The sequence below is a fragment of the Elephas maximus genome, chromosome 4 (genome assembly GCF_024166365.1).
Source record: "Elephas maximus indicus isolate mEleMax1 chromosome 4, mEleMax1 primary haplotype, whole genome shotgun sequence".
NCBI lineage: Eukaryota > Metazoa > Chordata > Mammalia > Proboscidea > Elephantidae > Elephas > Elephas maximus.
In genome coordinates, this window is record NC_064822.1 from 132986040 (window position 1) to 133009409 (window position 23370).

The window sequence follows — 23370 nt, forward strand, 5'->3', positions numbered from 1 at the left end:
GAGTTCCAAAATCTAGAACAGAGAGAGAGGATGAACCATGAAGCCAAGGAGGCATGAAAGGCAAGGTCCAAATGGAAAGTAAAAGCAGAGTAGAAGATTGCCCAGACAGGTGATCTGAATAAGGCATTGCGCCAAAGCAGCTGGCTAATAGGTAGCTGCAGCCAGAGATGCCACAGAAGTGTAAACAGGTTCAGAAAAATGGAGAGGAGAGTTTTCCAGAAGCACCTCCTTAGATGCATGGTACTTCCTAAGAGCTAAAAAGATCAAGCAAAAGTTAGGTCCTGAATTTAAGTATGACAGTAAAAAATGAATTCCAGTGATCATTGTAGCAGTAAAGGGCCTGATCTCATAAACTTTGGAGTCAGATGGGCAGGATTCAAACCCTGGCTTTGCCACTTACTGCTTGTGTTACCCCAGGCAAACCATTTGAACTCTATGTTCCTCTATTTCTTCATCTATAAAATGGGTTGCTGTCCAAAGATTAATTAGAGAAATGTGTGTAAAGTGCTTGGCACAAGTAGATGTTAGTTATTATCCCAGGAACATTTCACAGAAGTAAATAATAAGGCTGAAGACCATTTAGATGAGGGTAAAGGTAAATGATAGGATGTAAAAATAAACCTGAGGATTCTAGCTTGGTTGACTGAGAGAATGGTGATGCCATTAATTAAGATGAGGAAACACAAAGGGAAAAGCTGGCTTAGAGAATAGAGAGAAAATTATGAGCTTAATTTGAAATGTGTTGAATTTTCGGTAAGTGATTGGTTAACCACATGGAGAGGTATGGGAAGATGTTGGAAATAAAGATCTGTAGCTCAGGTAAAAATTCAAGGCTTGAGATTATTCACAATGTTGACTTCATGTGGGTAGATAAGATTGTCCAAGAACAGTGTACAGAAAAAAGAGAGAAAGGTAAAGAGATAAAACCTTAGACTTTCCTAGATACCTATTCTTTAGAGGTTATAAATCACTACACTATCATGGGGCGGGGGCAATGGTTGCCTCTGAGAGATTTTGCTATTTCTATAACTATTAGGCTAAATGATCCAAGCCCTGTATGCTTTATAATCATTATCATTATTTTAGTTCTTATATGTGCTTTCCCACCTCATTACCAGCGTTGTTGAGTCTGCTGCTCACTGGTAATTTGCTACTGTGGATTTAAAAAAAAAAAGCCCAGTTTGTTAGACCTGCTCAAATAAAGGATACTTCCCTTCTGAGGAAAGTGCATGAACATTTGTGCCTGGACCTTATGGGCTTCTGATTCTGGCTGTTCAAAAAGGATTTGGTTTGCTATTGTTTAGTTTGTTGGTTTGGTTTGGTTTAGTTTGTACTTTGCTTGCTTATTCCTCTAATTTAGGGTGTGTCTCGGTTTGTGGGGTTTCTAAATAAGTGATCTCCACACAAATAAATACATCTATCTCTTCTCTTATTATTGACGTAATATAAATAAGGCAGATGAATGTCTGGTCACATTACTATTTCTATCTATTGAGATTAGAATGATAATGTACAAGTTTTCAGCTGAGGTTTTATACTTAAGGCCCTGTCTTTTCAAAGTGTGCATTAAGAATTGATATTATTAATATGGGACCAGTAGAACAGAAGCCAGCTGTCTTTGAACTTTTATTAAAAATAATCTTGTAATTTTTAAAAGATTTTTCAAGATGACTATAAACATCAATAAGCTTATATTTCTCTACTCTTGATACATCTATACCAGCAAGTATTATAATTTACAAAAACATTAAGAAAGTCTATACTATAGTAATAATGACACCAATTACGTAGTGTTTATAATGTGCCAGGTACCGTTTTAGGTACTTTACATATACTAGCTCAATTTACTTCTCGCAGCAATTCTATAAATACTATTATTATCTCCACTTTACAGATGAGGAAAATGAGGCACAGAGATGTTAAATAACTTTCTCAAGGTTATTCAGCTAAGCAATAGTAAAACCAGGGGTCAAACTAAGGCAAAATGCCTTCAGACCACACACTCTAAATTTTATGCTATTGACTACGTGAAAGAATACCTTTGAAATCTCAGGAGTAAGATTAGAAGAGGGATGAAGAGATCATTAACTTTTTCTTTACATATTGATGTATAGTTTCACTTGTTACAAGTAGCTTTTACTTTTTAATTTGAAGATCATCAAATAAGATAATATATTCTGCTGGCACTTCACAAAGAAGGATATACTGATGGCCAAAAGTCACATAAAAAGACATTCAACTCCATCAGCCTGATGGAAATGCAAATTAAAACCACGATGAGATACCATTTTATACCCACCAAAATTATGAAAATTAAAAATGGTATAATACCAATTTTGGTGAGGATAGGAAACAACTGGCATTTGCAAACATTACTGGTGAGAGTATGTATTGGTACAACCACTTTAGAAAACTATTTGGCAGTATCTATTAAAGCGGAGTCAGAATCTACTCGACAGCAACAGGTTTGTTTCTTTATTTGGATTAAAGCTGAGCATATGTTTAGAGCAAGACCTAGCAATTCCATTCCTGGATACATATCCAATAGAAATGCACACATATATATTCTTAAGGAGCCCTGATGGTGTAGTGTTTAAGAGCTCAGCTGCTAACCAAAAGGTCAGCAGTTCGAATCCACTAGTTGCGCTTCGGAAACCCTATGGGGCAGCTCTACTCTGTCCTAAAGGGTCACTACGAGTCAAAATCGACTTGACAGCAACGGGTTTTCGGGTATATACGCTTAATAAAACAGATGTTTGAGGCAACACTATTCATAATAGCCACAAACTGAAAACAACTCAAACATCCATCAATAGTTGAATGGATGAATAAAGTACAATATATTAACAAATTAAATACTATATTGTGCCGAGAAAGAATAAATTGTTGCTATATGCAACGACATAGATAAATCTCATAAACATCAGGAATGAAAGAAGCCAAACACAAAAAATCATGCACTGTATGATTACACTTAAATAAAGATCAAAAACAAGCCAAACTAATATAAAATGTTAGTAGTCAGGAAACTACTTTCAGGGAGGGGGAGGGTAGTGAGTGAAAGGGAACACAGGTGGCTTCTGAGTTGATGACAGTGTTCAGTTTTTTTATTTGTGCTGGTTATGAGGTTGTGTTCACATTGTGAAAATTCATCACTCTGGACACTTAGGATTTATGCATTTTTTCTATATATGTTGTACTTCAATAAAGGGCATTTTAAAACAATAAATTGCTCTGGAGTTAAAAGCAATAACACAAGAAAAGTACCTGCAAATAATATCATTCGTACTATCATAAAAAGCTGCTCAAGCCTGCAGCTTTCCTTTTGAAGTTCACAGAAGGGCTTATCTCTAGAAGTATATTTGAAAAGTGATCAATTAAACAGTGCTGGAATGGTTTCAGCCTGATCTATCGTTAACCATGGGCAGAGGAGAATTATTCAATGGGCAACGTAAGCATGGTGCTTACCTTGCTTATCAGATCATCTGCAGTGAATGATTTCACTTTTTTTTTTTTTTTTTTTTACCACATTAAAGATTCTGCTTCTAGGTCTGGCTGGCACTTGTCTCTCCCAACCCAACGGCACCTTCCTACAGAATCAAAGCCTCTTCAAATTTACAATCCTTACAGGGGTAGATGACTCAGTAACCACGGTAAGCCTGGGCTTACTTATGCTTACTTACTAATCTGTAGTGAACAGAAACCCACGTGAAATTGTTCACTACAGATGATCTGGTAAGCAAAATAAGCACCGTGTTTACCTTGCCTATTGGATAATCCGTATCTTGCAAAAATTTTCTCAGAGAGCTAAATGCTACTGAAATTCCCAAGACAAATGTAAAGTGATCATTGTTAGAAGAAATAGGAATTGCACTATGCTGCTAAAGAAGAAAATATTTGTCTGGCAAAGCTGGCAAATAGCTGTGGCAAAGATTAAAGAAAGAACTTTTTTTGTTGGTGGTGTCGTTTAGTAACTTGGTTAATAAACCCATTGCCGTCAAGTCAAATTTCAACTCATAGCAACCCATAGGACAGAGTAGAATTGCCCCATAGTGTTTCCAAGGCTGTAAATGTTTTTGGAAGCAGACTGCCACATCTTTCTCCTGTGGAGTGGCTGGTGGTTTTGAACCACCATTCTTTCAGTTAGCAGCCAAATGCTTAACCATTGTGCCACGAGGACAGGACTCCTTGCTCATTGATTCATAGTACCAAGTCTCAAATAGAGACAGTATGTCTGGGTTTTAAGATGTGGACTAAGTACCTACTGCTATTGTCCCTACCACAATAAATCCAAAGAAAATATTTGAAAGATATTTTAGAAAAAGGAAGAGGAAGAGAAAAGGAAACAAAGAAGGAAAGAAGGGGGTGGAGGAGAAGAGAATGACGAGAAAGAAGAATAAGCATAGCGGTACTTGGAGGTGGGTGTAGAAGGGAACTCTCAATGGACAAGAACCTTTGAGGAATCCCTCGGACAGAAAGCAAGTAGGGCCAACTAAAGAGGGAAACTACAGCCGTAATGGTGAGCAAAAAAAAAAAAAAAAAAAAAACGTTGTGGAAAGTGGTAACAACACAAAAGGACTTTTCTCTCCAAATTATTTTATTCCAGAAGGGTCATACACCTCACACTCTTGGGAGCAGTGTGTCCATTTGATGAGATTTTGTTAAATGGATCAGGTAAGGTCATGTGTTGAGTCACAGAAAGGCTGCAGAAAAAGAGGGTTCAATACGATATTCACTGAATATCTCCCATATGTCAAGACTTGGCTAGGAACTGAAGTACTATGATAAAAAAAAAAAAAAAAAGGCCCCCTGATCTTGAGGACTTTACAGCCTGTCATAGGCAATTGCATGTAAACATATCATTCAATGTAATGTCATTAACTATATGGGGTGGTACAAGAGAACAGATAGCAAATGACTTACACTAACCTGAGGGTTCAGAGAAGGCTTCCTGGAGATGACACCTGACCAAAGTCTTAAGGATAAATTAGAATAACTATGCCTGGGTTGTGAACACTTTGTGTACTACACTTAGGAGCTTGTATATAGTGCTAAGAAATGTGGGTTTCATTTGGAAGGTGATGGAGAGTCATTTAAGGATTTTAATGAAGGTGGTGGTTTGACTAAGGAGTCCTGGTAGCACAGTGGTTAAGCACTCGGCTGCAGACCTGAAGGTCAGCAGTTAAAACTCAGCCACTCGATGGAATGAAAATGTGGCAATCTAATTTTATAAAGATTACATCCTTGGAAACCCTATGGTGCAGTTCTGCTCTGTCTTATAGGGTCACTATGAATCAAAATCAACCTAACAGCATTGGTTTGGTTTTCATTTTTTGGTGGTTTGGCTACTTCTGCATTTTTGGCTAAATTTCTCTACCTGCCATTTTGAGGGTGAATCTAATGGGATAGGACTGGTAGCTAGTGCCATGAAGTTAGAAGCTGATTTCAAGTGAGTGGGTGAAAGATGATGAGGGCCTCCAACAGGGCATGGTTAGTAAAGACAGAGGAATCAGGACAATAGGAAAGATGAAAAAAAAGGAAGAGGACTTGATGGTATGCAAGTTTTGGGCTTTGTTGACAGGAAGATAGTGGTGACATTAGCTAGAAAGTGGACATATCCAGAAGAAATTTGAATATATGATTCTGAAATTTAAGGGAGAGGTTAGGACTAGGAATGTGGACTTAGGGAGTCATGAACATATAAGGGGTACTTAAAACCATGAGAATAGATAATTTCCTCAAAGAAGAAAGGATAGAGATTGAAGAGCACAGGGCAAAGGGAAGAACTCCAGAAAACGCTAGCATTTAAGGGGTGGACAGAAGAAGAAAATCCAACAAAGGGGTTCATAAAGTACAAAAGTTGGGGAAATATGGAAAGAATCCTGAGAGAATGATGATTTGGAAACCATCAGAATATGTATAGAATTTCCAGAAGCAGTGAATACAGTGCAGTACAGAGGCCCAATAAGTGCTCAGATTTAACAATATGGAGGTCATTCTTTCTTTACGAAAAGCAGTTTCATTGGCTTCATAGGTATGGAAGCCTGTGTGTTGTGGGTTGGAGAGTAAATGGGAAGTGAGAAAATGGAGACTGTGAATGGAGGCTAGAAACAACCACAAAGGGAATGAGAAAGATTGGGAAGCAGCCAAAGGAGGACACAGGATCAAAAAAGTTTTCCCTTTTGTTTTAATGGTAGAAAGATTTGACCGAATTTATACAATGAAAGGAAAGAGGAAGGGGCCAAAAATATGGGAAATAAAAGAAATTATTCATGGAGTAATGTACTAAAGGGTACTAGAGGGGATGGGACCCATGAGCAAGTTGGATCTAGGAGAAAAATACGAGTATAGTAAGCAAGAAACAAAGGAGAACAAGAATTTGGCCTGTTGCACATTTGGTGGCCCTAAGAATCCCAGTTATTTCATAAGTAAGAGAGAAGGTGTCCTGTGAGCATGATGGAAGTGGTTGTTGATTAGGAGGTTTAAGGCAAGTAGTAAAGGTTGAAACAGTTCTGTGGGAATAGGAGGGGAAGCTGAACAATAACAAATAAAAGAACTACGCAGCAACGTTGAGAACCCACAAAGGCCAGAAATTTATGGTCACTAATCTGCACATTTGTGAGTTTTCCTTTTCTAGTAGCACTCAGTGCCCTGGCATAGTAACAAAGAAGATGAATTATGGTGTTTTTTCTGGAGTTGGGGTTTTGCCAGGAGAGTGAAATGAAAGGCAGAGGTCTAGGGGGTTAAGGGTGTTATTGAAAGAGTGATCCAGGTGATCAACATGTAATCTAAGCAGCATTGCTGGGCTAAGACAAGATTCATCCTTAGGGAGAAAATGGAAGCACCACAGGACTGGAGGTTGAAATAGAGAACAACCAAGTTAAAAAGCTAGGAGGTTGTGTCAGAAACACAGGGGTTAATTGATCTAGATCTTTGATGACTAAAGTGCACCTGGCCCAAGCCATGGTCTTTCAATCGCCTCATATGCATGTGAAAGCTGGACAATGAAAAAAGAAGACAGAAGAATTTATTTAATTCAGCTGTGATGTTGAGAAAGAGTATTGAATATACTATGGACTGCCAGAGGAATTAACAAATCAGTCTTAGAAGAAACACAACAGGAATGTCCCTTGGAAGCGAAAATGGCTAGACTTTGTCTCGCTTACTTTGGACATGTCATCAGGAAAGACCAACTGCTGGAAAAGAACGTCATGGTCAGTAAAGTAGAGGTTCAGCAAAAATGAGGGAAACCTTCAATGAATTGAATTGATATAATAGCTACAACAATGGACCCAAACACACCAAAGACCATGGGAATGGCGCAGGACAGGGCAATATCCTTTCTACGATACATGTGGTCACTATGAGTTGGAGCCGACACAGTGACACCTAAGAACAACAACAGTGCATTTCAGAAAAAGAGAATCAACCTGTAAAGATAGCTAAAGGAAACAGCAAGAATTTCAGTGTAACTGAAGCACACAATGCATAGAGGTAAGTGGCATCAGGTCAAGCTAGAAGCACACGTTAGACCAGGCTGTGAAGAGCCCAAGTAGTTTGGGCATCATCTCCTTTAAAAGGGTAAGGAGTTTGGGCATCATTTCCTCTGAGAAGCCTGCAGCAAGCAGAAGTTCTGACAGGGAAGTCAGGGTTGCCCCACATGGCTCTGGCTGTGCAGGTTTTGAACTCCAGGCCAAACTCTGCTTGCCACGTCATTCACCCTGCATCAGTGCGAGCAAGGGAGCCTTTCTGTAACTCAGCCCCTCTACCAGAGAGGGAGCCCTTTTCTAAATTATAAGCCTGAGGAGGTCCGTGTCTTATTGGCTATCAGTGGCTCTGAGAGGAGTGACATGATCAGATGGACTTTTGAGGGCAACCTCTCTGGCTATGGCCTAGAAGATGACCTAGCAGGAGGAGACACAGTAAGCATGAAGAGCAAAGCAGTTATCAGCATGATAAACCCCTGGCCCAAGGTGGCAGCCAAGAAGAAGGAAGAGAGGCCAGATCCAGAAACAAGCTCTGTTGTAGAAGTAACAGTGGATGGCTTGTGGCTGTAGGGACTGCAGGAAAGGGAAAAGTTGAGGATGATTCAGATTTATTATCCACTGCATTCCTTGAGTAAGACCTGCCCAAAATTAATGCTCGTTGATAATTACCTAATGAAGGAAAAATGGAGCTTCGAGCAACAAAAATATTTTCAAGGGAAAGATATTTTCTACTTGAATGGAATCTTTTACTCATAGGAAACAATACCTTGAATTATCTTACCAGTCCAGTTGCCATCAAGTCAATTCCAGCTCGTGGAGACCCCATGTGTGTAAGAGCAGAACTGTGCTCTATGGGGTTTTCAATGGCTGAATTTTTGGAAGTAAGTCGCCAGGCCTTTCTTCTGAGATGCCTCTGGGTAGACTCGAACCTCCAGCCTTTCAGTTAGAAGCTGAGCACGTTAACCATTTTCACCGCTCAGGGTCTCTTTGACTCTTAAGGCTCCTCGGTTTTGAGTGAGTTGTAGAGCTCAGAGAACTGGCCTAGAAATTTAGAAAGAGTTACTCCTGTGCAGTGGTTCTCATCTTGGCTGAACATTAAGAAACTATTAAAAATCCCAATGCCCAGACTGAACCAGTTGACTCAGAAACGCAGGAGATGGGTCCCAGGCATCTATATTTTTTTAAAGATCCTTGAGTGATTCCGATGTGTAGCTGATGGCTCCCATAGAAATTTGCGACACCTGTTATAGGTTTCTGGACATGGTCATTAACACAGCATAGACAAGAACTGGATCAGAGGGCATAATCGTATAACATATTAGTCTGTTTGGTCACACCTGAATTCTCCATTTCTTATGAAAAATTTTTGCTTAGTAACCAGTTCTTCAAAATTAATTCCAACATCTTTGAAAAAAATGAAAAATTAAAGAAATCCATAATGTGGTTTCACTGATTTTAGGAAACTGAATCATGGGCAAAATGGGACAGGGGAGGATGTGAAAATTAAAAAATAATAGTTTAAAAAGTAAAGAATGCGCTGGCTTGAAAATTATTTTAAGGCTACTCATTTGCTGCTAAGGTTATATGTATTCCAATGGTCAAAAGAACCAAATGCTAATACAAAAATGAAAGGAAAAGTTTAAAAAATAATTTAAGGACCAGAATATGAATAGGTTGTAAACAGTAATAAGGTTCAAAAAAGGAAAAGCAAAAAACCTAGGGCAGGGAGAGACAGGTTCTAGCCCTGGTGCTTTCTCACCAAATGTTGTTGTTGTTAAGTGCCATCAGATCAGTTCGGACTGATAGTGACCCTATGCACAACAGAATGAAACAGTGCATGGTCCTGCCCCATGCTCACAATTGTTGCTATACTTGAGCCCATTGTTACAGCCACTGTGTCAATCCATCTTGTTGAGAGTCTTCCTCTTCTATGCTGATCCTTTACTTTACCAAGCATGATATCCTTCTCCAGGGACTGGTCCCTCCTGATAACATGTCCAAAGTATGTGAGACATGGTCTCACCATCCGTGCTTCTAAGTAGCATTCTGGTCATATTTCTTCCAAGACAGATTTGTTTGTTCTTTTGGCAGTCTGTAGTATATTCAATATTCTTTGCCAACACCACAATTCAAAGACATTAATTCTTCTTCGGTCTTCCTTATTCAATGTCCAGCTTTCACATACATATGAGGTGACTAGAAACACCATGGCTTGGGTCAGGCTCACCTTAGTCTTCAAGGTGACATCTTTGCCTTTCAATGCTTTAAAGAGGTCTTTTGCAGCAGATTTGCCCAATGCAATGCATCTTTTCATTTCTTGACTTCTGGTTCCATGGTTGTTGATTGTGGATCCAAGTAGAATGAAATCCTTGACAACCTAAATCTTTTCTCCATTTATCATGATGTTGCTTACTGGTTCAGTTGTGAGGATTTTTGTTTTCTTTATGTTGAGGTGTAATCCACACTGAAGGCTATGGTCTTCGATCTTCATCAGTAATATCAAGAGGACTTTGATCTTCAAGTCCTCTTCACTTTCAGCAAGCGAGGTTGTGTTATCTGCATAATGCAGGTTATTAATGAGTCTTTCTTCAATCCTGATAACCCTATTCTTCTTCATATAGTCCAGCTTCTGGGATTATGTGCTCAGCATACAGATTGAATAAGTAGGGTGAAAAGATACAACCCCGACACACGCCTTTCCTGACTTTAAACCATGCAGTAACCCCTTGTTCTATTTGAATGACTGCCTCTTGATCCATGTAAGGATTCCTCATGAGCACAATTAAGTCTTTGGAAATTTTTTGAATGATCTTCAGCAAAATTTTGCTTGCATGTGATATTAATGATATTGTTCAATAAGTTCCACATTCAGTGGGATCACCCTTCTTGGGAATAGGCATAAATATGGATCTCTTCTGGGTGGTTAGCCACGTAGCTGTCTTCCAAATTTCTTGGTCTAGACAAGTGAGCACTTCCAGCACTGCACCCATTTGTTGAAACATCTCAATTGGTATTCCATCAATTCCTGGAGTCTTATTTTTCACCAATGCTTTCAGTGCAGCTTGGACTTCTTCCTTCAGTACCATCAGTCCCTGATCATATATTACCTCCTGACATGATTGAATGTCAACCAATTCTTTTTGGTATAGTGACTCTGTATATTCCTTCCATCTTCTTTTGATGCTTCCTGTGTCGTTTAATATTTTCCCCATAGAACCTTCAGTATTGCAGCTCGAGGCTTGAATTTTTTCTTCAGTTCTTTCAGCTTGAGAAATGCTGAGCATGTTCTTCCCTTTTGGTTTCCTATCTCCGGCTTTTTGCACGTGTCTTCATAATACTCTACTTTGTCTTCTCGAGCCCTTCTTTGAAATCTTCTGTTCAGCTCTTTCACTTCATCATTTTTTCCTTTTGCTTTAGCTACTTGATGTTCAAGAACAAGTTTCAGAGTCTCTTCTGACATCTATTTCGGTCTTTTCTTTCTCTCCTGTCTTTTTAATGACCTCTTGCTTTCTTCATGTATGATGTCTTTGATGTCATTACACAACTCGTCTGGTCTTCAGTCATTAATGTTCAATGCACCAAATCTATCCTTGAGGTGGTCTCTAAATTCAGGCTCGATATACTCAAGGCTGTACTTTGGCTCTCGTCGACTTGTTCTAATTTTCTTCAGTTTCAACTTGAACGTGCGTATGAGTAATTAATGGTCTATTCTACAGTCGGCCCCTGGCCTTGTTCTGACTGATGATACTGAGCTTTTCCATCATCTCTTTCCACAGATGTAGTCGATTTGATTCCTGTGAATTCCATGTCACCAAATACTGCACCTTAACGTGGAGGCCATCTCTCCTGTCTGAGCCTCACTTTCCTCATCTGTAAATGAGCATTCTTGCCCTGTGAGTGCCAGTCATGTGTAGCAGTGGAACATTCTCTCATTCTGTTGTTTTTAACTCAAAGTTGAGCAGGCTAAAAGTAATTTAAGCCTCTCCCTTCTTAACATGAAGACAGGAAGAGCATTGCTAATCAGAGGGGTCTGAGGACCCAACCCAGGCAACGCTTGTTTTTTTATCAATCCACAACAGATAAGAATTTGAGAGTAAAGATTTAGAAACTTTCATAGTAATTTGGCCATCTCTGTTAAATCAAAAAATAAAATATTGATGCTTGTATTTTGTATATCTTTGTATTTTTATTTCACTTTTCTAGTAATTACTTTTTACTGTATTTTACAAAAACATATGTCCACAGCAAGTTATACGTTTTTTTTAAATTAGTCTTCTGCCACATAGTTTGGGAAGCACTGCTACATATGAACATCAATCCTTAAGGTGAACACAGAAAGGAAAAAGAAAAGTCAGACAAATTAATTGTTATCTTAGTTTTTACCTTGGAAGACATTTAAAAAAAAAAAAAATTGCCATCAAGTTGATTCCGACTCATATGGACCCTACAGGGCAGAGTAGAACTTCCCCATAGGATTTCCAAAGAGAGGTTGGTGGATTCGAACTGCCAACCCTTTGATTCGCAGCCAAGCTCTTTACCACTGAGCCAGTAGGGCCCCTGGAAGACATTACAAAGTGTTAAAACCCACTTTGAATTTATATTTTAATTCTACTTCATTTTATCTTAGATTCTTGTTATTTTCTGCTATAGGCTTATACGTATTGCTAGAAGCTCATTAAAAGAACATAGCCTGTATTACTAAACAATCAGTAAAAGTTATAATATGTAAAGAAGCCCATCTTCTAAGAAAAAGCACAATATAAAATGTCAAATAGCAGGAAGAGGTTATTCATTCCTGTTGGGAAAGGAAGATACTCTCCCTTTTAAGAAGAAAAAGAAAAGCCAGTCCCTTTTGATTGGAAATGGCTGATCATAGAGTTTCAAACTATTAACATAAAGACATCCTTGTTTAAAAATGAGGAAGCTTGTGCAAGGGAGTTAATTGATTAATTTTCCCATGATCATGCAGCTAGTGAGTGGGGAAGCCAGGATTCAAACTTGAGATCCTATAATCTACCAATGGCTACACTTTATCTGCTGCTCTAGGCTTCCTCCACCATAAAAAAAGTTCCAGTGGGAACCCTGAAAATGAATGCTTATATAAGCTTTGCTCCCAGTTGCTTGGAATAGGGTAATGAATAGTAACATAATATGGAATGCTTATAAATCTCCTTGATATGTAAATGTCACTGTTCTGTGCATAAAGATCAATATTTATCTCAAACTGGCTTGCATATCAGACAGAAAAATAGAAGAAAGGAAAGTCAGTGCTATCCACATCGGCTGTCTTGGTGCTAAATTAGTTTGATATAAGTTACTAATAAATACGCTCCAAAAGGAAACTCTTCAATCCTTTTAGGAAATAAGTGGGGTATACATTAGAAATAAGTGAATATCCCTGAGAAATCCAAGTCTTTGCAGAGATTATATAATCACTGTGAGGAGTCCTTGGATGATGCAAAGAGTTAAGCATTTGGCTCCTAACTGAAAGGCTGATAGTTCAAATTCACCCAGAGGTACCTTTTAGGAAAGACCTGGCAATCTGCTTTCAAAAGGTTACAGCCATGAAAACTCTATGGAGCACAGTTCTACTCTGCAACACCTCAGGTCATCATGAGTCAGAAGAGACTTGATAGCAACTGCCTTTTTTTTTTTTTTCCTAGACAATGTCAGGAAATTCAGATTTTTTTAAGATATAGATAATACATTTTTTTTTTAGTCTGTGTATTTGGCATTGTTTTGTTTTAGCTTGAGAATATAGCATTTTAGTCAACTTTGTTATTATTTGTCAATAACCCAAAAACCCATTGTCATCAAGTCAATTCCAACTCATAGTGACCCCATAGGACAGAGTAGAACTGCCCCATATGGTTTCCAAGAAACGGCTGGTGGATTTGAACCACTGATCTTTTGGTTAGCAGCCGTAGCTTTTAGAGGATGATGAATATTAACATAATGTGGAATGCTTATAAATCTCCTTAATATGTAAATGTCCCTGTATTATTCACTAGGCCTCCATTATTCACTGATAGATATTAAAATTAACAGTAAATCTGTTTTTTTTTTACCAGGCCCAAAACCATGTGACAAAATATTATATCTTCCTTGCACATGTTTGTGTCATTTTAAAGACTAAGAATAAATAATCCCTTTTCCGGGTTTTTTTTAACTCTTAGAATCACTGATTAAAAGCAAATATTTGTTAAAGGACATAAGCTATCATACTGAAATCGCTTCAATAACAAGAACAATTCAGATTTAAAAGAAGCTCATTATCTTACCTCAACATAAATTTTAAATATGGAAACCTGGTCCTTGGGTGTTGCAAATGGTTGGCACTTGACTGCTAACCTAAAGGTTGGTAGTTTGAAACCACTTGGTGGCACCACAGAAGAAAAGTCTGGCAATCTGTTTCCGTAAAGATTACAGCCTAGAAAATCCTATGGAGCTGTTCTACTCTGTAACACACGGGGTCACCATGAGTGAGAATCGACTGACAGGAATGAATGTGGTTTGGTTTTAGACCTGGTCTGGGATTACAATGGTATTCGTTCTGAATCTTTGGATTTCAGCCATAACTCACTTTTTAAGTCAATCTTTAGCTGACTGTACAAAAGTCTGAGTTGGTCTTAATTAGAATCTATCCGTCAGTCTTTTGACTTAGGAGATACAAATGGCATATACCGGTGCTGCTGTTTAGGATTATGTGAAAGACAGTAAAGACATAGAAAAGTAAAAATGGAATCAAATCTAATTACACAAAGTTTCACTTAAAACAAAAATTGATTGAGTTCTGTCCAAACTGGCTTGTTTCCTGTGCCAGGAACTACTGTGCAGGCCCAGCAGGAAGCGTGCTACAGAGCAGGATCACATTACACCCTTGTTTTATGGTTCATTTCACTTATTTAATGCAATCTGAGAACCTGCAAAAGGAACATGCTAGAAGGACGGAATAGATTTTTTTTGTCTTGTTTTGTTTTGTTAAGTTTTTTTGAATCAAAACATTAGTTTTTACAAGGTGCTTAACGTCCCAGAGAAACAGGACTTCCAGAGTTACATGGTGAAGACATTTTTTTTTGGTCACGAAATTTAATGCAAGACACCAAGTTGAGTTATGCCTAGAGTTGAGTTATGTCTGTTCCCCTTGCTGTCCTACTCAAATAATTTTAAACATGAAGAATTACAACTGTGTGCATGAAGGGTCTAAATCATTTTGGATTCCATAGAAGCTTTTCTTACAGTCTCTATTTGAGAGAGAGCCATGACGTTGAGGGGTGAAGTGGGAGGAAAGGAATATATTTAAGATGCAAAAGAGCAATTCATTTGTCAAGTGAGGGAATGAGTCCATTCAACTGTACTGCTTGAAAATGTGTGAATTGAACAGCTGGATTTCCTTACGGTGGCATATGCCACTCCTCACACACTGTCTGTTTATCCCTCCAGAGACCTCAGTATGAACAACATCAGTCAGCTGCCCCCGAACCCCCTGTACAATCTCCGCTTCCTAGAGGAGCTGTAAGTATCACTGCAGTCTTGATGTGTCTAGTCAACGCGGGATACCTTCTTGTGTTTGTCTCTCATACTTGCTGTGGGAACCAGATAAAATAAGACAGGAGAGCTGTCATCACCGACAGTATTGGCACATGAGGACACACTTAGTTGCGGGGGGGAAGAAAAATTGCTTATGATTCTGGAAATCAACTTATAAAAGAGTTTACCATGAGGCTACAACTTTCTAGGTGAGACTGAGCCAAACAAATTAAAATTTTAAAACAAAGGCTGTTTAAAAGAGCTGGATAGCTCTTTGGAAATAGTTAACACAGCAGGATATTAAAAGTTTGAATACTGGTTTGTGTTTATTAAAATAGCAAGTAATGCTATAATCAAAACCAAAAACTGCTGCTTTGTACAGCTTGTGTCAAGGAAAATTGAGCCCACATTTTCTAGCACCAAAACTTCTTGTCCTAATCACTTTTAATTACTATTTCCCTACTTTTAAATTTAGCCTCCCTCAAGGCTTGCACAGAAAATCATGAAATCCACAGAGAACTCAAAACAGGGCTCTCCCAAACTCATTGTAAAAAAATCAAAAAATAAAAAAGGAGGAAGCTAAAATTAGTTAATGATACAGAGGAAACTTGATTAAGTCTAGTCATCACTTTCCAGAAGATGAAAAAGAACTATATAAACCAAAAATCTGCATGTAAAAATGCATTTGATCCTCTTAGCCTTTGGAGTGATGGTGACTAAGAAGTGCTACACCCTTATGGTCCTCATGAAGAGAGGTTGGCACCATCAGTTGAATAAATCCTCTGACTGGTGATTAAAGGAATTGCTTAGGCAATGACCTCTTTTAAAAATACTTCTTTTATAAACCCTAAAGTCAGGGTCCAATTTTGGGAGTAATTTAAATTGTTGACGCACCACATGATCCACCATAGGAGGTGGAAAGAATGTTCCATCATAACCAAATTGCGTTACATTGATCCTTTTTTTCAAGAGGATAATATTCTCATATTTCTAGAGAATATTAGAATTTTAAACTCTAGAGTTCTATCTGGAGTCACTGGGTGGCATAAACAGTTACGGGCTCAACTACTAGCCAAAAGGTTGGTGGCTCAAACCCACCAGGAGGCACCTCAGAAGACAGGCCTGGTGATCTGCTTCTGAAAGGTCACAGCCTTGAAAACCCTATGAGCAGTTCTACTCTGCACACATGGGGGCACCATGAGTCAGAATCAACTCAAAAGCATCTAACAACAAAAGTTTTATCTATATTTATTTTTGAAGGTGTTATAATTTTAAGACATACTATCGATGGCACTGGGTACACTGGGTTTATTGTTTTACTACTGGAATCAATTGAATGTGCCCAAATTGGTTTTGAGAAGTATGGTAGGGAATCTTAAGATACCAAGACTGTACAGTAAGTTTTTATCATTTAAGGGATGAACTTTCACTCTGGGTTATCCAGGTTCCTCTTTTCTCTCTGGCATTCCTCATTGCTAGAATTTAATCTTCTTCTATCTTAGTCACAACTGGTATGTAATGAATAATCAGTAACTTTCTGATGAATGAATGAGAAAGCAAAACATGTCAAAAGAGCTTCTGATATACACTAACTGCTTTAGAAAAAGAGTAATGGAATCGACATTAGCTAAAAAAAAAAAGAAAAATTTTTTTTTAAAGATTGTTTTTAGTAAATGTTAAAAATGAGGGTTTTTTTGGCTTATTTGTTTTTGTCTTTTTCTTATTTACTGCCTTCTCATTCTCTCTCCCCACCAATTAATATGCAATTTAAAAAAACAAACACGTTGCCGTTGAGTTGTAGTCATTCCTACAGAACAGAGTAGAACTTGCCCCATAGGGTTCCCAAGGAGAAGTTGGTGGATTTGAACCTTCAACCTTTTGGTTAGCAGCCGTAGCTCTTAACCACTGTGCCACCAGGGCTCCTAATATATAATACTTAAGCCTATTTACCACCATATTTCTAATGTATACATTTCCTACCATTTTCTCTTTAATTTCTTATAATATCCCTTGGCAAAAGACTCCTCCTCTCCTCCAACACTCACCTCAACTTTAGGCCACAAACTGAATCAATAAATAATTCATTTTCCCCAAGGACGTTGTTTAATAGAATTCCTCCCTCAGTAACCCAACTTATTGAAGATAGCTCCTCTTTGTTCGAGGCAAAAGCTAATTATGTTCCGAGGCCAGTTTCTCAAAAGATAATTGAAAAAATCAGTGGATGGGGGGAGCCTATCATTAAAAAATGCTATTTCTGAAATGTCTTATTTTTATCTCTCTGGATATTGCATTAAGGTATTTTGACAGTGGAATCACAGAATTTTAGAAATAGAGGGAACTTTAAAGACTATTCATTTTGTTTTCTCATTCTGTTCTGGAATCCCCTTTGCTGAGCTGGCCAACTTGCTGAATTTAAAAGCAAGACCGCTTTCCCATATATAATTCTGTGTTGCATTTAACTGATGTTTTGAAGACATCATTATTCATTTAATGGCAAAAAGGGATAGTATTTATACAATCTGGAAAAATAATCAACTCTGGTTTGTTCCTTTGTTCCCAAGGCTAAATTAAGGGTTTTTTTTTTTTTAAATACGCCTTTAGCAGAGCATTTTGAGTGTGCCTTTAGTATGTCACTGATGGCTTTTTGTTAGACTTACCTGTGGTTAAGTCTATATTCTCTTCTAGAGTATAAGATCCTCAAAATAATAATATATAACTATAATAACAAAAATAATAATATCTTACTCTGTGCCAGTCACTCTTCAAAGTGCTTTACACACATTAGCTCACTGAATCCTCTTGACAACACCATAAAGGTAGATATTATTATTAATCCCAGTTCACAAGAAAACTGAGATACTGAGAAAATAAGGCACTTGGTCAGGATAATAGAATTGGTAATTGCCATAGTTAAAATTCAAATGCAGATCAGAAATAAGATTCAAACTCACTTTCAAAGCCATTCCCTGAAAGTGGAGGGAAGATCAGGAATTATGCTTGGTCCATCTGTGCTTTTTGCCCCTGATAGTACTAGTACATAGGTTTACACAGATTCGAAATGTTTAAGATGTTGTTTAAACTATAATGTCATAAGGATAGGTGTGTGTGTACATGTTTTGTTGCATTGTTAGGTACCATCAAGTCTATTTCGATCATATCGACCACATGTGACAGTAGAACTGCCTCACAAGAATCGCCAAGTCTTTTTCACATGAAGACACTGGGTGGGTTTGAACTACCAACCTTTCAGTTAGCAGCTGAGCACTTAATTGTTGAGCCACCAGGATTCCTATTACGTCTGTGTATGTTCAGGGAATGAAAGAGAAATGAGGAAAGAGCTATCTACCCAGCAGGGGAGATAGACTAGGTATTCAGGTTATTAATTCACTGACAAAGTATGTGAAGAAAAGTATCATCAGAATTTTCTTTCAGGTGTAGCATTTCACAAATCTAGCATTGTTCAATAGGTACAAAACCTCATTTAATATTTTTACATGTAAATACATGGAAACCCTAGTGGCATAGTGGTTAAGAGTTTGGCTGCTAATCGAAAGGTCGGCAGTTTCAATCCACCAGGTACTCCTTGGAAACCCTCTGAGGCAGTTTTACTCTCTGTCCTGTGGGGTCGCTGTGAGTTGGAACCAACTTGACAGCAATGAGGTATGGGTGGGGTGCGTAAGCACCATGTTTTATATAGTATTTTACTTGAACTAACAAATGAACGTCTACGTAGTGAAATATCAATGTTTAGATACCTGTCATTGTGTGTGTGTCTTTTGTGACACTAGGGTATTATTCTGAAAGCTTAAAGTCTTTTATTCAGTTTTTTTAACTGTTCTTTATACTTTATTTCTTTACACGTCAAATAGGAAGCTACTCCCTGATACTATCAATAATGATATCAATAAAATTCTACAACAAATCTCAATTTTTAAAAATCGCTATTAATAAAGCCACGCTCCTGTTAGCTCTAATTCACCCCAGTTATCATTTTCCAAGTTTAAGCCATTTAACTGGGTTATAAACAGTATGGACAGCCATGGTTCATCCCTCATGCATCCTTGGGGCTTAAAAAAGGTCACATAGTTCAAAATCAAGCAAATATCAATAAGATCCTAGAGATATTCACTGATTTAATGTTTAAAAACATATTATAACGCTGGATAAAATAACTGTCTGGAGCAAGTATAAAGAAGAAGAAACGCCATCAGAGATAATGGTCTCCCTTTCTCCCTGCTGGCATTCTGAAGCACTTAGTACCTGGGGCACATATTTTGGCATATTCAGGGCTTATTTTTTAGTCGTTATTTGTTATTTTTTTTATGACTCCCACAAGTTCACCGGTCATGCATAACCAAACATCCTGCTGGTGGCAATGTGATAGCACAAAGAGAAAGAGAGCCTTTCTTTTTTGCAAAAAAATAATGGTCTGACTGTGGTGAGGCTGTGCTGTGTAGAGAGAAAAGCCCAGTATCGAGAGCTAGAGCCTAGGACTCCCACCCTGGCTCTGCCACTTAACTAGATGATTACCCATTTAAGTTTGCTGGGCCTCAAGGGATAATGGTGCAAGCTGCCCTGCCTATCTTTGGAGCTGTTTCGGAGGATGAAATGAAATAATGAAAGAGCTTTGGTGACTATAATACACACACTGAGATGTATTAGTGAAATGAAAACACTTTCAAGAAGATATTCCCTTCCTTCTTATTTCATGAACTAGATTTTTCAGGAACCCCAGGGATACGAGTCTTGTGAAGGAAAAGCTATTTTGAACTCTGGGCTTTAATGGATGTAGGCAACCATTGCAGATAGTTCTTCACCAAGTTTCACCATCCTGAGAATTCATCACATTTCTCTCCAATAGTATCTAGTGTCCTTTCGGTTATATTTATTAAGTTCTAATAGGGACTTGATGTTAATGCTTGCTATGTGGACAAATAAAAGATCCTACATTTGGTCCATCAGAGTGTGGTTTAGATGATAGGAGCTAATGGCAGATGGTGCCTGTTGCCGACATCTACAAGTTATATTAAACCTAGATTGGTAGCTTGATGAAACCAGGGGCAGGGAGGGGAGAGGAATGAAATATTATCATCTTGCACAGTCTAAATTAAAGGCCTTTCCTTCAGAGTAGCATTTTAAAATCTTCCCAAATTCTAGCACTATTGGAACCAAATACTCAGTTTAGGAGGAAACATGAGATGCTCTAGGGAGGTCTGTTTTTAAATTACTATTGTTCCCTGGAACTGTTTGCTCATATTATGGTTGGCCTTGAAGAATCTCTTCTCTATATAAATACTATATAAATACTAGATACCTATTATTGCAGATGAAATTTGTACTGAGAGTTACCACCAAACTTCCTGAAAGCACAGTCTACACTTGTTACTTCTACTTTCTCACCCTGTTGCTGAAAATGCTGAAAGCTATCCTGCTTGTCTTTGGAGATTTCTCTGAGGATCAAATGAAATGATGATGAAAGAACTTTGGTAAACTGTAACTCCACTATTGGGTTGTGTTAGTAAAATGAGAACATGTTTGTGCCCATGTGTGATCTTCATGGCCATTGGCCTCGTCACAGCACCTGGCCTCCTGCCTCCATGCACCTGGCACTTGGTTATCAGTCCTATCCTTGAAACTCTTTTTTCCTGGTGTTTTTCCTGATGATTTTCTTCCTACCTCTCTGCTTCCTCCTCTTTTTCTTCCTTAGCATTCCTTTCTCCCATACGTCCTATTCCTATAAAATATAGCCATTTCCCAGGTTTCACTAATTGTCTAAGAGCAGTGAAGAACACAAACATGGCTTAGATGGAGAATGAATAACAAGGTTGTGACAAGGAATGTCTTAGTTACCTAGTGCCGCTGTAACAGAAATACCACAAGTGAGTGACATCAAAGAACAGAAATTAATTTCCTCACAGTTCTGCTAAAAGTCCAAATCAAGGTCTGTGTTGTGTCAGTTCCTTCCTTGTCGGCAGCCCGCAGGCATTCATTAGTTCTTGACAATCCCTTCATGGCATCTGTCTTCCCCAATGTGCACACTCCTATCTCTGTCTGGAAGGCAACAGGTTTTTATCTCTGTGTCTATGCTGCTCTTTATAGCACTCAAAAGTGATTAGATTTAGGATACACGCTACGTTGGTATGGCCTCATTTACATAACAAAGAGAACCCTCTCTCCTAAAAGGATTTCATCCTTGGGAATAAGGATTAGAATTCCAACACATACTATGTTATACAGCTAGTGAGGTGATAGGATTTTAAAACACTTCCCTGATTCCCATGTGCAAAATAGATTTGAAAGGAGGATGGGATGTTCAAGAAGCAGGGAAACCTGTAGGAGCCTACTGCAGTTGTCCGGGCAAGAAACTCAAACTTGTTGTTATTCGTTGTCGTCAAGCCAATTCCAACTCATAGCAACCCCATGTGACATAGAGTAGAACTGCCCCATAGGGTTTTTGTCACTGTAATCTTTACAGGAGCAGATCACCAGGTCTTTCTCCTGCACAGCCACTGGGTGGATTCAAACATCCAACCTTTCAGTTAACAAACATTTAACCCTTGTGTTACCAGGGCTCCTTCTTAAAACCAAAAAAAAAAAGAAATCTTTCTGTCAAGTTGACTCCGACTCACAGCAACCCTACAGAACAGAGTAGACCTGCCCCGTAGGGTTTTCGAGGCCGTAAATCTTTCCGGAAGCAGACTGCCACGTACTTTTCCTCTGCAGAGGCCAGTGGGTTAGAAGTGAAAAATCTTTCGGTTAGCAGCCAAGTGATTTCACCACCAGGGCTCCTTCTGCTCCTATAAAGAGGATGGTCCTCTATATGGAAGTATGGGTCCTGGACCCCAAATCTAGGTTTCTAGTTCAGACCTCTTTTTCCTTTGACTGCTGGGCCAATGATTTTCAAAGCATAGTCCCTGAACCAGCAGCACTGGCAACACTTGTGAACTTGTTAGAAATGCACATTAATGTGTCCCACCCCAGTCTATTCAATCAGAAACTGAGGGAGGCTGTCCTTTAACAAGTGCTCCTGGTGATTCTGATGCACATTAAAGTCTGAAACCACTACTCTAGTCCAGAGAGCCTTAGTGGCATAGTGGTTAAAGCATACAACTGCTGACCAAAAGGTTGATGCTTGTAACCCACCAGCTGCTCTGTAGGAAAAAGATGTGGCAGTCTGCTTCTGTAATGATTTATAGCCTTGCAAACCCTATGGGGCAGTTATACTCTGTCCTACAGGGTCACTGTGAGTTGGAATCGACTCCACAGTGGTGGGTTTGGGGTTTTTTTGTTTTTTGTTTTTTTTTGGTTACTCGAGTCCAAGGAGCCCTGGTGGTGCAGTTGTTAAGAGCTCAGCTGCTAACCAGAAGGATGGCAGTTGGAACCCACCAGCAGCTCCAAGGAAGAAAGATATGGCAATCTACATCCATAAACATTCAGCCTTGGAAACCCTATGGGGTACTTCTCCTTCGTTCTGTAGAGTCACTATGAGTCGGAATAGACTTGGTGGCAATGGGTGGGTTTTTTACTCTAGGTCAGTGGGTCTCAAACTTCAGTGGCATCAGTCACTTGGAGTGCTTTTTAAACCACACCTTGCTGGACCCCACTCCCAGAGTTTCTTCAGCAGGCTTGATTGGGGAAGAGGAGGAAATGCCAAGAATTTGCATTTCTACATTCCCATTGAGAACAGGAACAAGACAAAAAGCTATTTATCACCACTCATATTCAACATTGTGCTGGAAGTTCTAGCTAGAGCAATAAGGCAAGAAAAAGAAATAAAGGGCATCCAAATTGGTAATGAAGAAGTTAAACTGTCCCTATTTGTGGGTGATATGATACTATACATAGAAAACCCAAAAGACTCCACAAGAAAACTACTGGAACTAATAGAAAGATTCAGCAGAGTAGTAGGATACAAGATAAGCATACAAAAATCAGTTGGATTCCTATATGCCAATAAAGACAACAATGAAAAGTAAATCCCAAAAACAATACCATTTATAATAGCCCCTAAAAAAATAAAATACTTAGGAATAAATCTAATCAGGGATGTGAAGGACCTATACAAAGAAAACTACAAAACACTATTGCAAGAAACCAAAAGAGATCTACATAAATGGAAAAACATACCATGGTCACAGATAGGTAGACTCAACATTGTGAAAATGACAGTTCTACCCAAAGTGATTTATAAGTACAATGCAACCCTGATCCAAATATGAACAACATTCTTCACAGAGATGGAAAAACATATCATTAACTTTATATGGAAAGGGAAGAAGCCCCAGATAAGTAAAGCACTATTGAAGGAGAATAAAATAGGAAGACTGACACTACCTGACCTCAGAACCTACTA

The 23370-nt window shown here is 38.5% G+C and overlaps 1 protein-coding gene across 2 annotated transcripts in view; it reads left to right on the forward strand.

Annotated features, from left to right (window-relative positions):
- Positions 1–23370, forward strand: part of LGR5 (leucine rich repeat containing G protein-coupled receptor 5) — a 156153-nt gene that overhangs the window by 58899 nt on the left and 73884 nt on the right. Inside the window, exon 2 of one of the 2 annotated variants that reach the window (XM_049883895.1) lies at positions 14931–15002. The exons of the other annotated variant lie outside the window; for it this stretch is intronic. Coding sequence (XP_049739852.1) covers positions 14931–15002 — 72 coding nt within the window. The remainder of the gene's footprint in view (positions 1–14930; positions 15003–23370) is intronic. 2 annotated transcript variants of the gene reach the window in all.